Source organism: Sus scrofa, chromosome 15 (genome assembly GCF_054392235.1).
Source record: "Sus scrofa isolate SSC_HxYL_T2T_F1_AM1 chromosome 15, Sscrofa_HxYL_maternal_Yorkshire_Landrace_v2.0, whole genome shotgun sequence".
NCBI lineage: Eukaryota > Metazoa > Chordata > Mammalia > Artiodactyla > Suidae > Sus > Sus scrofa.
Genome location: NC_139397.1, coordinates 154,496,575 through 154,511,483, shown reverse-complemented (window position 1 = coordinate 154,511,483; position 14,909 = coordinate 154,496,575). Strand labels below are relative to the sequence as shown.

Below are 14,909 nucleotides of genomic sequence, written 5' to 3'. Positions count from 1 at the left end.
TGACTGCAGGCAAGGGGCTACGGTGCTTCGCTGGCTGCAAAGGTTAGAGCTGTCCTCTCCGGGGAGGCCGGGAGCCCCAGAGGGTGTGCTGACAGCGCCCCTTGCAGGCATCGTGGAGGTGGAGGAGGGCGAGGTCAACGGGCAGGAGCTGTGCATTGCGTCCCACTCCGTCGCCAGAATGTCCTTCGCCAGGGAGCCCCACGTGGAGCAGGTGAGTCGCCTGGAGGCAGGCTGAGTCCACCCTTCCCCCCGGCCCGACCTGGGTCCTTCCTCGCAGGCACTGGCGGCCGCGGGTTCAGACGGCCGCGTTCCCACCCTCATTGCACGCGGAGGCCTGGTCCTCTCCTCCTTTACCAGCACTGGGGGTTCAGGCTGGTCTTTTCAGTCTGATAAGTCAAAGATGGTATCTCATTTGTGTTTTAAATTGAACTTATGGGAGTTCCCGTCGTGGCGCAGTGGGTAACGACTCTGACTAGGAACCATGAGGTTGCGGGTTCGGTCCCTGGCCTTGCTCAGTGGGTTGAGGATCCGGCGTTGCCGCGAGCTGTGGTGTAGGTCGTAGATGCGGCTCGGATCTGGCGTGGCTGTGGCTGTGGCGTGGGCCGGCGACTACAGCTCCGATGGGACCCCTAGCCTGGGAACCGCCCAATGCCGCGGGAGCGGCCCTAGAAGAGGCAAAAGGACAAAAAATAAATAAATAAGTACATTTAACTTTTGAACAGGGTGGGGGCGTCCCCCGTGCTCCCGGGTCCTCAGCATCTCCTGTTCGGTAAACTTGGTGTCCGAGGCCACTGCGTCTTCGTCTGCAGGCTGTCTTCCCTCGCTGACTTACAGGAGATTTTCGTGTGCTGCGGATGGTAGCCTGTCGTCTGCTGTGCGTGTGACAGCATTTCCGCGTTTGGTGGCTTTGTCAGCCTGGTTGATGCCATGTTCCGCACAGGCTGTAAACGTCGTCGCCTCTGGGGTCTTCTCCTTCATGCTCTCTGAATGTGGCTTCTGGCTCAGGGAGGAGTGTGCCGCTCTAGAACGATGGCTCCTCTTCCATTTCTCATGTTCTTAAAGCTTTCCTTTGGACACTGAGACGGTTAGCCTCTCTCAGGTTTGTCTGTACACGAGGTACTGGATAGTTTTCTCTCAGTGGTGACCAGAGACCCTCAGATTTGACACAAAAAATGTTAAGACACAAAAAGCACCAACGGTAAGAGAAAAAACTGATAACGGAATTTCATCAGAAGTAAACCATCAGGAGTTCCCATCATGGCTCAGTGGTTAATGAATCCAACTAGGAACCATGAGGCTGTGGGTTCGATCCCTGGCCTTGCTCCGTGGGTTAAGGATCCGGCGTTGTCGTGAGCTGTGGTGTGGGTCGCAGACACGGCTTGGATCTGGCGTTGCTTGTGGCTGTGGTGTAGGCCGGAGGCTACAGCTCCAATTGGACCCCGAGCCTGGGAACCTCCATGTGCTGCGGGTGTGGCCCTAGAAAAGACAAACAGACCAAAAAAAAGTAAAACATCACAGCGTGTGGTCTGTGTAGCGACTTCCAGTCTTGTTCTGTGCGTTCGGTAGCGTTGACCCTGCAGGACTTGGACACTCCATGGTAAGGCCAGGGCTCGCGTGCTGTGTAGTTTTGCTGCCCCGTGCACAGCAGCGTAGGGGGCCAGCCGTCCCACACCCTGTCCAGGCTGGTCCTCTAGCTCTAGCTGTCCCAGCGTCTGCCAGGTGGCATTTCATCGTGGGGCCTCCTGATGACAGATGGTGGTGGCTCACCCCTTCAGCGAGCTGTTTGTTTTGTGAAGTGAGCGTTCAGATCCTTTGGCCCTTTTTCCCCAGGGGTGGTTTGTCTTGTCACGGAGCTGGAAGGGTTTGTTCTGTATTCTGGATCTGGCCCCTGGTCGGAGAACGTGTCAAGAGTGAGTTCTCAACCTAAGACTTCTGCCATTTCACTTCCTTAGCAAAATGTCTTACTTCTGGCGAAGTTCTGTTACCAGGTTTTTCTCGTAGAGTTGGCGCTGGTGGTGTCCTAGCTTTTGCCCGACCCAGACAGAGGCCTTCGCCTGCGTTTTCTTCAAGAACCATCCATGTCCCCTTTATGCTGGGGAGGGTGACTTTGGAGTTGATGCCTTGTTCGCTGTGCGGTCTGGGTCAGGATGCTAGCGTGTTTCCCGTGTGCGTGTCCAGCAGGGAAGAACTGCCCTTGACTCACTGGCGTGCGTGGGGGCCTGCCTGTGTGACGGTGGGTCGTGGTCCTGGGGCTCGCTCTGGGCATGTCCGTTCTGTTGGCCTCCAAGCCTGATGTGGCTGCTGTAGCTCTTCTGAGTCCTCGAAATTGGATACGTTGCCCAGATTTTTTTCTTCCTCTTTTTCCAAAATTGTTTGGCTAGCTAAGAATCTCATGCATTTTCATATGAGTTTTAAAATCAGTTTGTGAATTTCTAGAAAAAATTTTGTTGAGATTGCTTCAATTTCTAGAGCAACTTAGGCAGTGCCATCTTCAGCAAACTGAGCCTTGTGATCCAGTATCTTGACAGATCGCTGCAGTTATTGGAGTTTCTGTGTATGGGTGGTACACATAATCTGTTTTATTTTTTCAGTTTCATGGTTTTAGATACTGATACAAATGATTTTTCTATTTTCCAATTATTTGTCGATAGTATATAGAAATAAATTGACAGTTAAATTGATCTTATATCATGTAACCTTCTTAAAGTCACTTATTTGTTTTAGTAGTTTTGTTTGTTTAATCTTGATGGCTGTACCTATGGCATGTGGAAGTTTCCAGGCCAGGGACTGAATCTGAGCCACCACTGTGACCTACCCCACAGCTGCTGCTGCGACCTATACCACAGCTGCAGTGACTTATACCACAGCTGTGGCACCTACGCCAGGTCCTTGAATCCACTCCACCAGGCTGGGAGTTGAACCCGAGCTTCCACAGCGACCTGCCACTGCCCTTGGATTCCGAACCTGCTGGGCCACAGCAGGAACTCCTAGATTTTCTCTGTTTTTATGATTCATTCTTGTAGCTTTGTGTTTTTAGGACTCTGCATTTCATTTAGGTTGTCAGCTTTGTTCATACCACTCATTTATAATCCCAGGAGCAGTGCTCCCGCTTCCACTTTTGAGTTTAGCAATTTGAGTCTTCTATTTTTAGTCCGTCTAAAGGGTTTGTCAATTTTGTTGATCTTTTTGAAGAACCAACTATTGATTTCTCAATGATTTATCTCCGCTCTAATCTTTATTGTTTCCTTCCTTCTGTTAGCTGTAGATTTAGTTTATTTTTCTAGTTCCTTAAATTGCAAACTTAGATTATTGATTTGAGATCTTTCTTCCTCTTAAAAATGTAGGCGTTGGAGTTCCCGTCGTGGCTCAGTGGTTAATGAACCCGACTGGCATCCATGAGGACACAGGTTCCATCCCTGGCCTCGCTCAGTGGGTTAAGGGTCTGGCGTTGCCATGAGCTGTGGTGTAGGTTGCAGACACGGCTCGGCTCGGATCCAGCACTGCTGTGGTTGTGGTGTAGGCCGGCAGCTATAGCTCCTATTAGACCCCTAGCCTGGGAACCTCCGTGTGCTGCGGTTGGTGCCCTAAAAAGACAAAAAAAAAAAAAAAACGTAAGCATTCATAAGTATAAATCTCCCACTTAGCACTGCTTTTGCTGCATGCTGTAAGAAAATGATTTTTTTTCTTTTTTGCCACACTCATGGCATGTGGAAGTTCCCTGGCCAGGGATCGAATCCAAGCCACAGCTGCAGCAACACCGGATCCTTAACCTACTGTGCCACAGCAGGAACTCTGGAAATGATATAATTTGATGGGCTCTGTGGTTTTGTTTTTATTCATCTCAAATATTTTATAATTTCCCTGTGATTTCTTCTTTGTTTCACTGGTTGGTTCCCTGGCCCAGGAACTTCTACATGCCCCAGGCATGGCCCCCCCCCAAAAAAAAAAAAGTAGTGGTTAAGGAGGTAAATAGAATATGGAGACAAAATAAATAACGTCTTGGTCTAGAAAGTTCACTGGTTGGTGTGTGAGGGGCAGTTTCTGTTGCTGAAAACTGGACATTGGACCTAATGGTGTGATGACTCTAGAAGTGAGACTCAAACTTCCCAGGTTTGGTGAGTTTTATTATTGGTTGGGGTCTGTCTTCACCGTTGTTGGCTTTCTTGCTGCTCATCAGGTGCCTAAGGCCTTGGCAGCCCTTTCTGAGCTTCCCCTGAGCACAGTCGCTTTTGCGTTTCCCTCAGTTCAGCGGCTTAGGAGGCTCCTAGCCTTTCGCATCTGACTCCCGAAAGGGGGAGGGGGGTGAAGGGGGGAAATGGTGTTGCCCCTTTAAAGCCCCCAGCAGGAGTTCCCGTCGTCGTGGTTCAGTGGCTTAAGAACCTGATGTAGCGTCCATGAGGCTGCAGGTTTGATTCCTGGCCTTGTTCAGTGGGTTAAGGACCCAGGGTAGGTTGCAGATGCAGTTCAAATTTGACCTCTAGCCCAGGAACTTCCATATTCAGTGAGTGTGGCCATAAAAAAATAAAAATAAAAGTAAATAAAAGTAAATAAAGCCCCTGGCAGTTACTTGAGCTGGAGGGGCTGGGTGACAACAGCTGCTCACCTTTGCCTGCACGTCTGATCCAAAGCAGCAGCTGGTGGTCGGAGCTCAGGACGCTAACGTCTGTGAGATGTTTTCATTTAACTTGGGGGTTTAACTTTTAGTTCTCTGACTACCTTTCTGCCTTGATTTTCCTCCTTTCCCTCTGGAATTCCTGTACAGCACACATGGGCCTGCTTCCTGTTGTCCCCCACGTCCCTGGGACTCTGTTCACTTTTCTCCATCTTTTTTCCCATATGATTCAACTTGGGTGTCTTATAAAATGGACTTGTTTTCAGGTTCACTGAATGTCTGCTTCCGTCTCCAGGTTGCTGTTGAGCCGTGACGTGAGTTTCTCACCTGTCTCTGCGCCGTCACTCAGGCGCCCTTCCCCTGGTTTACCCCCTCTGCTCCTCTCCCTCCCCTCTCGCGACCACCCGACTGTGTCACCATGCGGAGGTCGGAGGCGGGTTGCTCACAACCACCAGCTGTCTCCGCAGCCGTAGACCAGGTTCCCCTCACTAGACGTGCGGGGGCGGGGGTCCACCTTCAGCCGGGTCAGGAGCCAGGAGCCTGCATTTAGCAAGATGCCCAGGGAGATGCGCAGGTGCCCAGAGGGACGTGATGCGGCTGCAGAAAGAGGGACGTCCTGCCATTCGCAACACTGCGGAGAAACCTCGAGGCCATTATGTTAATTAAGTGCATGATTTCATTTATATGTGAAACTCATTTATTTTTTCTTTTTAGGGTCATACCTACAGCATGTGGAGGTTCCCAGGCTAGGGGTCGAATCGGAGTTGCAGCTAACACCCTACACCACAGCCACAGCAACGCGGGATCCGAGCCGCATCTGCGACCTACACCACCGCTCAACGGCAACGCCGGATCCTTAACCCACTGAGCGAGGCCAGGGATCCAACGCGCGTCCTCATGGGTACTATTCGGGTTTGTTACCGCTGAGCCACAATGGGAGCTCCTGTAAATTTTTTTCAAATTAAAAGAAAACTCACAGAAACAGTAGAAAGGTGGTTCCCGGGGGCTCGGGCGGGGAATCAGGGAGAAGGCGCCCCTGCGCGTGGCCAGGAGTTGGGATGGCTCTGGGACTCGTGCCCAGCGTGGGGCCTCTAGTGACAGCACTGCCTTGTATCGGTGAAGTTTGCGAGGAGAGCAGACCTTAAGAGACCTCCTCACACACAGGAAAGACGGCAGCAGCGAGGCGACAGGAGCACGAGCTAACCCTGTGGTGGCCGTTTCGCCACATACACTCCTATCAGATCCTCACGTCTGGATGCTGTTGCCATCAGTTTATCTCAGCGTGGCAGGGGCGGGAGGAAGGGGCCTGCATCTGCAGCACTTGCCTGCCTGTCCTATTCCTGACCGCAGCGACTGGCATCCAAGGCCTGCAGAGTCCGCAGGTTCCCAGACAGCTGTTCGTTTGCTTGTTTGTCAGACTCAACCCCTTTGTTCCTGACTCGGCATCTCCTTGGCGCCTCGCATGTTGTGTGGGCGGTTTCTGGGTTCTCTCCTTAGGGACCTAAAACAAAATCAGAGCCGTCTTGGAGTGGCCACTGTGGCACAACAGGATCAGCAGAGTGTCTCAGCACCAGGAAATGGGCTGGCTCCCTAAGCCTGGCACAGTGGGTTAAGGATCCGGCATGGCCATAGCTGTGGTGTGGGTTGCAGCTGCGGCCCATCTGGTCCCTGGCCCGGGCCCTCCAAATGCCACAGGGCGGCCCAGAGGAAGTCACCCAGCTGTGGTGCTTCTCCCGGCCTTTCCTTCTCCACCTTTCCCTGCTGGACAGGCCAAGACGGGAACAAGAAGAAAACCACTTTGAGAAAAAGCGTTGAAACCGCAAGGAATTCTCGCATCCCACCCCCTCGCCCCAGTGCTTCTCGTGGCCTCTGCAGCGCGGGAAGCGGGATAGCTTGGCTGCAGTGAGCATGTGTCATGTCCGGGGCCCCAGGCTCCTCTCCCACAGCTTCTGAGGCCCCGTAGCCGGAACAAGCTCCTCTTGGGCGTTTCAGAGGCACATGGTTGCTTCTGGGCCCCCTCTGTACCGCAGGGCCAGCCAGGCCTGAAACAGGCCCCCGGAGCTTGGGCCGCTGGTGGCCGCAGACCCTGGCTGGGTCCGTTCTTGAGCCTGAGCCGGATCTGGGCCACTGGCCTCAACTTTTAACCAGCCGTCCAAACAGCGTTCATTTGGAGAGGAGAATGGCATGAGAAATTTCATCCAAGGGGCCTCGGAGCCCAAAGGATCCCTCCAGCTGTGGTGCTGAGCCGTCGTCACCGTGCCCACCCGCCCTGCTGGGACCCAGGGCCCTCCCAGGACTCCCGCTGCCTATTCAGGCCCAGTTGCCTGCTCTGCGGGCCGATGGCTCTCGCTAATGTCACAGGTCTCGGGGGCAGGTTGTCCTCGGGTATCATCTTCGGGGGGGCCGTTGGGTAGGATGGGCTCACGGGGAGGGCACCCAGCGTGCGGGCCAGACCAGTGTTACCTGCTGCGTGTCCCTTCCAAGGAGCAGCCCTGCAGACCATGGGCTCCGAGGACAGGCGGCCACTGTCCCTTTGATCTCTAGTGACACGTGGGACTTTGTTTCTCCCCCTTCTGTCTCGTCTGCAAAGTGGCTTCAAAGGTAACGGCCTTGGAGTTCCCGTCATGGCGCAGTGGTTAACGAATCCATGAGCTTGCGGGTTCGATCCCTGGCCTTGCTCAGTGGGTTAAGGATCTGGTGTTGCCATGAGCTGTGGTGTGAGTCACAGACGCAGCTTGGATCCTGCATTGCTGTGGCTGTGGCTGTGGTGTGGGCTGGCAGCTACAGCTCGGATTAGACCCCGAGCCTGGGAACCTCCATATGCCGCAGGAAGCGGCCCTAGAAGAGGCAAAAAGACAAAAAAAAAAAAAAAAAAAAAAAAAAGTAATAGCCTTGACGTTTTAAAGAAAATTCTGGAGTGAATGCTGTAACTTGGAGACGTGGGCGTCGCGTGAGAACTTCCACCTCCGGTCTGTCCACCTGTCCGGCCCTGTGCCCCTCCTGCCTCCCCTGCCCCGCCCCGCCTCACTGGCTTGGGCCCGTCCCATCCTCTCCCGGCCTTCGTGTTGGCCTGGCCGGTACAGTCGGCTGAAGTTTGACGGGACATAGAGCTCAGACCATGTCCCACGGGCCTCCCAGGACCCGGGCCTCTGCATTTCCAACCATTTTCTGGGCAGTGCTGCCACGGGGGGTGCTTGGAGCCCCTGAGAGGCAGACATGGAGCACGGCTCCAAGTCCTCCTGCTGCCTCTGCTTTCACCGGGGGGCGCGGGGGGAAGGCACATGCGCTGCAGCCCCAGATGCGTGAGTGACGGCCTGCGCCTGTGCCAGACTCTGCAGGCTCCACGGGTCACCCCTTGTGGCCTCTGCATGGAAGCACCGAGAGAGGTGCTTCTGTCAGGGCCCATCTTCTCCAAACCAGAAAGGAGTCGGGGTCCTGCTGGTGCTGAATTCTCCATGGATGTTTTTGTCTAAAAATGTCTTTATTTTGCCTTCATTTTTGAAGGGTATTTTCCCTGCAACTAGAATGCTAGGGTGACCGTTATTTATTTTAATTACTTGAAAGATAGAATTCCGTTGTCTTCCAGTTTTCAGGTTTGCTCTTGAATTCCAAGTATCGCGTTTGAAAAACCGCAGGTGACTTGAGGCTTTGATCTCGTCTTCCACCAGAGAGCAGTTCTTGTCCTTCTGGTGGCTGGTCCAAGGGGCAGGTCCTGTTCATTGGAGACGGAGCTCTTTTGAAACTGGGCTTCCCAGTCTGTTTCTGGGTAACTCTTGGTCCCAGGGGACGGCAGCCCGGCGCCCACTCCCCAGCCTGGCCCCCAGCCTCCGCGTGACCTGCAGGCAGCGCAGGCCTCAGGCGGGCGGCGCCCTGGGCCAGGCCCCACGCCCTTCTCCCCGAGACCGTGGCTCTGCAGCCCTTTTTAAACAGACTCTTTGGGGTCCAGCTTTTCTGTCTTCTCTCTCTGCCAGAGGGCTGGTCAGAGAGAGTAGTTGACTGTGGCCTGAACAACTCGCGGAGTCCCTGCCACCCCGAGCTCTGGGCGCCAGAGGGTGGCGGTGGTGCCTGCAGTGGCCGCCCGGCAAATGGATTTTCTCCTCGGGGCCCGGCGGCTGCAGGTCTGCATCCTCCTTAGAAGCAGCTGCCACCGTCTGTCCTAGAGGCTCGGGGTTCCCGAAGTGCTGCTCCTGAGGTTTTGAGAACACACGGGCTGTCCTTTGAGCTGTGGCAGCCAGCTCTGTTCGGAGGGTGTCTAAGATGAGACCAATGGCCTGCTCACCTTGGGGCATGTGGGCACAGGCGAGCGGTCAGGACACCCCTTCGCAGCCTCGGGCCGTGTCTGTCACCCACAGCAGGGACGCTGCCCGGCTCGCAGGTCTCCGATGACCAGCAGATGTGCTGTGGCCCCCGCGGGAGCGCCTGACCTGTGGCGGGACCTCAGCGGTTGCTGAATCTTTGGCGGATAAAATTAAGGTGCTCTGTGCTTGTTTGTTCTGCTCAGATTACCCGAAAATTCAGGCTGAATTCCGAAGGCAAGCTCGAACAGACAGTCTCCATGGCAACCACTACCCAGCCCATGACTCAGCACCTGCACGTCACCTACAAGAAGGTGACCCCGTGACCCAGGTAGAGCTTCGTCCCGGGCGGGGCCTGGCCTGCGTCGTGACACTTGAGCTCCTCAGCAGATGCCGTGGCAGGTGTGGGTGTGGCCAGGGTCACCGTGGGTTCAGGAGTGTGGCCACGTGTTCCTGTAATGGCATATAGAAAAACCAAATAAAAGGCCTTTATTTTTATGGCTGAGAATTTGTAATAGTATCACTCGTGTAGACTGTACATTTCTTTCATCTGCTGGTGACTGTTTGCTCTCCAGAGTCTTTTCCCTAAAAATTAAAAGGGCGACTGTTTCTCTCTCTCATTTTCCTCCCACAGTTTTGACAAGATCTAAAATGTTTATAAATCTTCTGCAGAGTCGAGTCTGTAACAAGCTGAAGACAAAGAGGGCAGGAGGGACTGCAGGGAGCTTTCCTTTCTTTCTAAGAGCTGAGGGTGCAAGGACCCGCGCACGTGTGCACCAGGGCGGGAGCTCGGAGGAGCCGGCATCGTCATCGCCGTGCAGCATCACCTCCATCCGTCGGCGGCGGTGGAAGCTTCCGGACGCACAGTCGCTCCCCCACCTGGCTCACCACCGCCAGCCTATCCCCCGCCAGTGGGCTCATCTGCTCCCACACCCCCTGTGTGTGGAAGTTCCTAGGCCGGGGTGGACTCTGAGCCACAGCTGTGACACAGCAACGTCAGATCCTTAAGGAACTCCCTGCTGGAGCCTTTATAGCAGATTCCAGACACGGTGCCATTTATCACAAATGCCTCAGTACGCGTGTGAAAACATAGCCTTTTTCTTCACACAGCACGGTATCTCAAGCCCCACCAGGAGCACAGGCTCAGGAGCAGAGACAGCACCTGCAGGAGCCGCTGCAGCCACACACCACTCGTCACCTACCCTGGGGACAAAAGCATGGGGGCGGTGTGGTTTCCAGTACTGGGGAGCACAGCGGGGGGACCTGGGCCGGCCCCGGGGAGTCGGGTGTGCAGAGGCTCGGGGACAGTCCCGAGGCCTGGTCCCCCAGCTGTGAAGCTGTGAAACCAGACAGGTTAGCGGTTGCGCCCCCCAGATACGGCTGTGGGGGAAGAACGGGTGGACGCTCCCCCCCCAAGAGAAAGAAGCAGGAAACCAGGAGTGACAGGTCCTGCACGAGTCCAGAGCCGTAGCCCTGAGAACAAACCTCTGCGCAGCGCCTGTCCTCTGGGCCCACTGGGTGATGGTCTTGCCCCCCAGGGTCGCGTGCCACCCCCATGGCAGTGCTCTGGGACTGGGGTCCATGCCCACAGCTCTCCTGAAGCCGAGCTCACCCACCAGGGGCCCTGCCCATTGGGCCACCCTGCGGGGTGTGGGTCTGCCTGGGTCATGAGCCTGAGGCCCCAGGGGCCTCCATCCTTCAAAACCCAGGGATGGGCAGTTCCTGCTGTGGCTCAGTGGAAAGGAACCCAACCTAGTATCCATGAGGATGCTGTTCCATCCCTGGCCTCTCAGTGGGTCAGAGATCCAGCGCTGCCGTGAGCTGTGGCAAAGGCCAGCAGCTGCAGCTCCGATTTGACTCCTAGCCCCAAACGTCCATGTGCCACAGGTGCGGCCCTAAAATAAAGGAAAAGTTCTGGGGATGGGAGCAGAGCCCTGTGGCTTCAGCAGAGGTGGTACCTTAAGGACGCAGAACGCTAACTCCTGCAGAGATTGCAGCTGTGCCTTCCAGAGGGGCAGCCACCTCTGCCGTGGCCCATGAATGCGGGGAACAGAGCCTTGCACCCCGGGCCTGGGGTGGAAGGGGCACCTCTGCGACCTCTGAAAGGCTTTGATGTCGCTTCTCCATTGTCGTGACTTCTGTTTATTTTTTATTCACGTATTGCGGCCGTGCCTACGGCATGTGGACGTCCCAGGCCAGGAATCAAACCCGCGCCCCAGCGTTGCCCCAGGACGCTGCAGCTGCGGCTTCTGACTGATCTCCCCATTGTCAGGTAACCAGCTCATGGCTGCTCAGTACTAACCCGAGTGGCCACAGCTTTCGTGCCCTCTTAAAACAAGCTTTCTCATTACTGTGAGCATTGACGGGGTGAAAATCCGGAGTTTTTAAGGTCTTCATTTTTGGGGAACAAGTCTGAGTCTTCGTGCACCCACTCTAAGTACCCAAGAGCCCTCACGCTTCCACACTTCATTTTGCTTGGAAACTTCCAGCTACATAACCAGTTTCAGTGCTCCCAAGTCCTGCCTTCCAGAGAGCTGGGGCGCACAGTTCAGCTCAGCCCTTGCCAGGGGCCCTTCCGCGATCTCAGCAGAATGGCCTTACACCCGTGAAATTAGTCAAGGGAAAGTCGCCAAAGTGGAGTGGGGAGGCCACAGGGCGAGCTCTCCCCCAGGCCCGCTGGATGTCAGCCTGGACAGAAGCAGGAGATAAGCCACCCTGGTTACCACCTGCAAGAGGAGGGCTTTCTCCCTGCCTGGCAGCAGCCCACCCAATGAAAGGCCGTGATTCTTCAGAACCACCCCCCCACCGGCCGCCGCCGCCGCCGCTGCAGCCTCCAACGCGCGTTTTGTTTACAACAGCCTCTCCTGGCCTCCCTCTCCTCCATAACAGAGTTTCCAGGGTCGCCTGTTCTGAAATGCAATTTTATGCTGCTCCTGAATAAACCCATTTTGTGGGGAAGAACTGGCTGTTCTATCGTTTGACACAAACGCATTCTTCCTCCCCACGTTCTGTTCAGGATCCTGTAGGTCCCTCTAGGAAGACAGGCCCCCTCGCCACCTGCTTCACCCGCAGCAGGCACCCCACACAACCCGGTCGCAGCACTGCGGGCTTTTTCTAGTGGGCGCCCCAACCTCTGCGTTCCAGAGACGCTGCCACATTTTCGGGTATTTGTTACTGCCCAGTTCAGGCTGCTAGCACAAAAATACACAGACTGGGTGGCATGCGAACCGCAGACGTCACTTTCTCACGGTTCTGGGGGCCGGACGCCTGAGGTCAGGGTGCTGGCTGGCCAGGTGGTGAGGCCGTGCTCCCTCCGTACCCTCGCGTGGCAGGGGTGCTTGCTCTCTGGAGTCCGTCGTGAAGGCCCTCCTTCCACTCATGAGGGCGGGGCCTTTGTGTCCCCCCCCCCCCCCAATCACTGGAGATGAGCAGAAAATAACTGACCAGGTCATCTGGCCTTCCGCCCGCTTGCCGCTCACCTGCTGGAGGCTCCAGGCTCAGGATCCGTGTGGGCTCTTCGAGGTGTCTGACTTGTTCCTCTGCCCCATTTCCAAGTCTGGAGGTGGGATCTTACGTCCAGCACTGCCCCGTCTGCCTCACGTGGCTCCTGCTGACGTTACTCGTCAGACGTGGCTGCTGGCCCTCTGTACTCTCAGCTTCCTGTGGGCCCGCGTGGGTCACCCCTGCCTGGACCACCTCCCATCAGAGTTGTCAATGAGGCTTTTGTTTGGTTGGTTTTTGTGGGGTATTTTGGTGTTGTCTTTTTTTTTTTTTTTAAGGGCTACATCCAGGGCAAATGGAAGTTCCCAGGCCAGGGGTTGAATCAGAGCTGCAGCTGCCAGCCTTCACCACAGTCACAGCTACACAGGATCCAAGCCACATCTGTGACCTACACCACAGCTCACGGCAACACTGGATCCTTAACCCACTGAGCGAGGCCAGGGATCGAATCTGCATCCTCATGGATGTTAGATTCATGTCCACTGCGCCACGACGGGAACTCCACCGACACAGCTTGTAAGGATCCTCATGTGCACACCCAGTGGTGGGATCGGCTTGGAAGAACGTCCCTCCACCCAGGGAGGCTTAGCTTGGCTCCTCTGAGATAAGTTCACGCCAGAAAGCCAGCGCCGAAGCTTAACGCCCTCCTTTCTGGTCCCGTTGGCGCGAGCATGCCCTGAGGACTCGGTGCTGGCCGTCCCCAGCCGTCCCCTACACCACATACCCTCCGCTCCCCTCCTGGTTCTCTAAGGCACCCGGCGCCTCTGTGTGTTTGATGGGATCCAGCGAAGTCCAGCCTTGTTCTTGGACAGCGGGGAGAGACCCAATGACCCTCGAGTCAACCAAAAGGAGCCCTCAACCCCTGATGGCCTCTGTCCGGCACCTGCTTCCCTTTGGTTGGGGAGGGAGGTAGACGGGCTTCCCGTGGCTGGGAGAATTGGAAAATCCCTTCATAACTTATTTGCCCACTTACTTCCGCTGAACTATTTGCCCTCAAACTGCAGAGATGACCTAACTCCTTACACGGAATATATACACCTTTTAGGAAGGAAAATGCGCGTCCATACTTATGATTCCAATTCCAATTCTCTGATTTTACCTCTTCTAAGATGAAAATCTTTTTTTTAATCCTTTTAGGGCTGCACCTGCAGATTATGGAGGTTCCCAGGCTAGGGGTCGAATCGAAGCTGCAGCCGATGGTCTACACCACAGCCACAGCCACAGCCACACCAGATCTGAGCCGCATCTGCGACCTGCACCACAGCTCACGGCAATGCTGGATCCTTAACCCGCTGAGCAAAGCCAGGGATCAGACCCGCATCCTCATGGTTAGCAGTCAGGTTCTTAATCCACTGAGCCCTGGCAGGAACCCCCAGGTGAAAAATCTTGTGTCGGGATCAGCTTTACCCTACAGGATACACGTGATTACTTCAGAACATAACACTGCCGTTAACAGTAAGACCGCTGGTGGAAGTTTGATTTTCCTCTAGTTTCTACACCCCTCTCTGAAGACATAAATCTCAGATACACCGTGGTTGGAATAACTGGTGTCTCTGGATGCTTAAGCCACCAACTTGACACACACCTCATCTGTTTAATTCCTTCAGATTGTTCTCGTGAGTTGGCTTTGCTTACCTGGCCCTGTTGTCAAAACTGTAAACAAGGTAAATTTTGCTCCACGTGGGTCTGTGGCACAGCTGCAGGTGCCCCGCCCAGGCAGCCCTGCTGGACTTTGCTCAGCAGACACCCCAGTGCCGGGCGTCGTGCTGTTCCCAGGCGTGTGCTCATCAGGTAATGCCCCAGTGAGCAGTGGTACATACGTGTCCTTTGGGGCTTCTGCCCATGTGTCTTCGGGACCGGTTTCTAGATGCGGAGTTGCCAGTCCGAGGGTGAATGTGTTATGACTTGTCCATGCTGTCCATGCTGTGCCACCTCCCCCCTTGGGACCAGGCCAGTCTGCACCCCCCCCATCCCCGCCAGCGCCCCCAGCGAGAGTCTGTTGTCACATTTGGATCTCAGCCAGCCTGAGCAGGGAGAAATGGGATCCCGGACTAGTTTGAGTTTCCATTTCTTTTTTTTTTTTGTCTTTTTGCCTTTTCTAGGACCGCTTCCTGCAGCATATGGAGGTTCCCAGGCTAGGGGGATCTAATCAGAGCTGCAGCCGCTGGCCCACACCAGAGCCACAGCAATGCGGGATCTAAGCTGCATCTGTAACCTACACCACAGCTCACGGCAACGCCGGATCCTTAACCCGCTGAGCAAGGCCAGGGATCGAACCCTCAACCTCATGGTTCCTCGTCGGATTCGTTAACCATTGAGCCACGACGGGAACCCCGAGTTTGCATTTCTCTTTTTTGTCTTTTTCTTCGCAACTTTTGAAGCTAAGCTCTTTTGAATTATAAATATTACCCTCAATAGTCCTAATTTTAAATTACACTCTTCATGGAGGTGAAACACTCTTAGGACATAAAGTTCACAATTCTAGAGTGAACGGTAACGTG

The 14,909-nt window shown here is 55.0% G+C and overlaps 1 protein-coding gene across 7 annotated transcripts in view; it reads left to right on the top strand.

Annotated features, from left to right (window-relative positions):
- The window catches only part of THAP4 (THAP domain containing 4), a 37,680-nt gene extending 24,218 nt beyond the window's left edge, over positions 1-13,462 (top strand). For 3 of the 7 annotated variants that reach the window (XM_021076412.2, XM_085000844.1, XM_085000843.1), the window contains exons 5-6: positions 108-211; positions 9,114-9,427. In XM_021076412.2, the coding sequence (XP_020932071.2) occupies positions 108-211; positions 9,114-9,233 (224 nt within the window). In that variant the 3' untranslated portion in view covers positions 9,234-9,427. Of the gene's footprint in view, positions 1-107; positions 212-9,113; positions 9,428-9,541; positions 11,866-12,734 lie in introns of those variants that run through there. The other 4 variants (XR_014830377.1, XR_014830376.1, XM_085000841.1 and 1 more) reach the window with 4 other exon arrangements.
- The last annotated feature ends 1,447 nt before the right edge of the window (positions 13,463-14,909 follow it).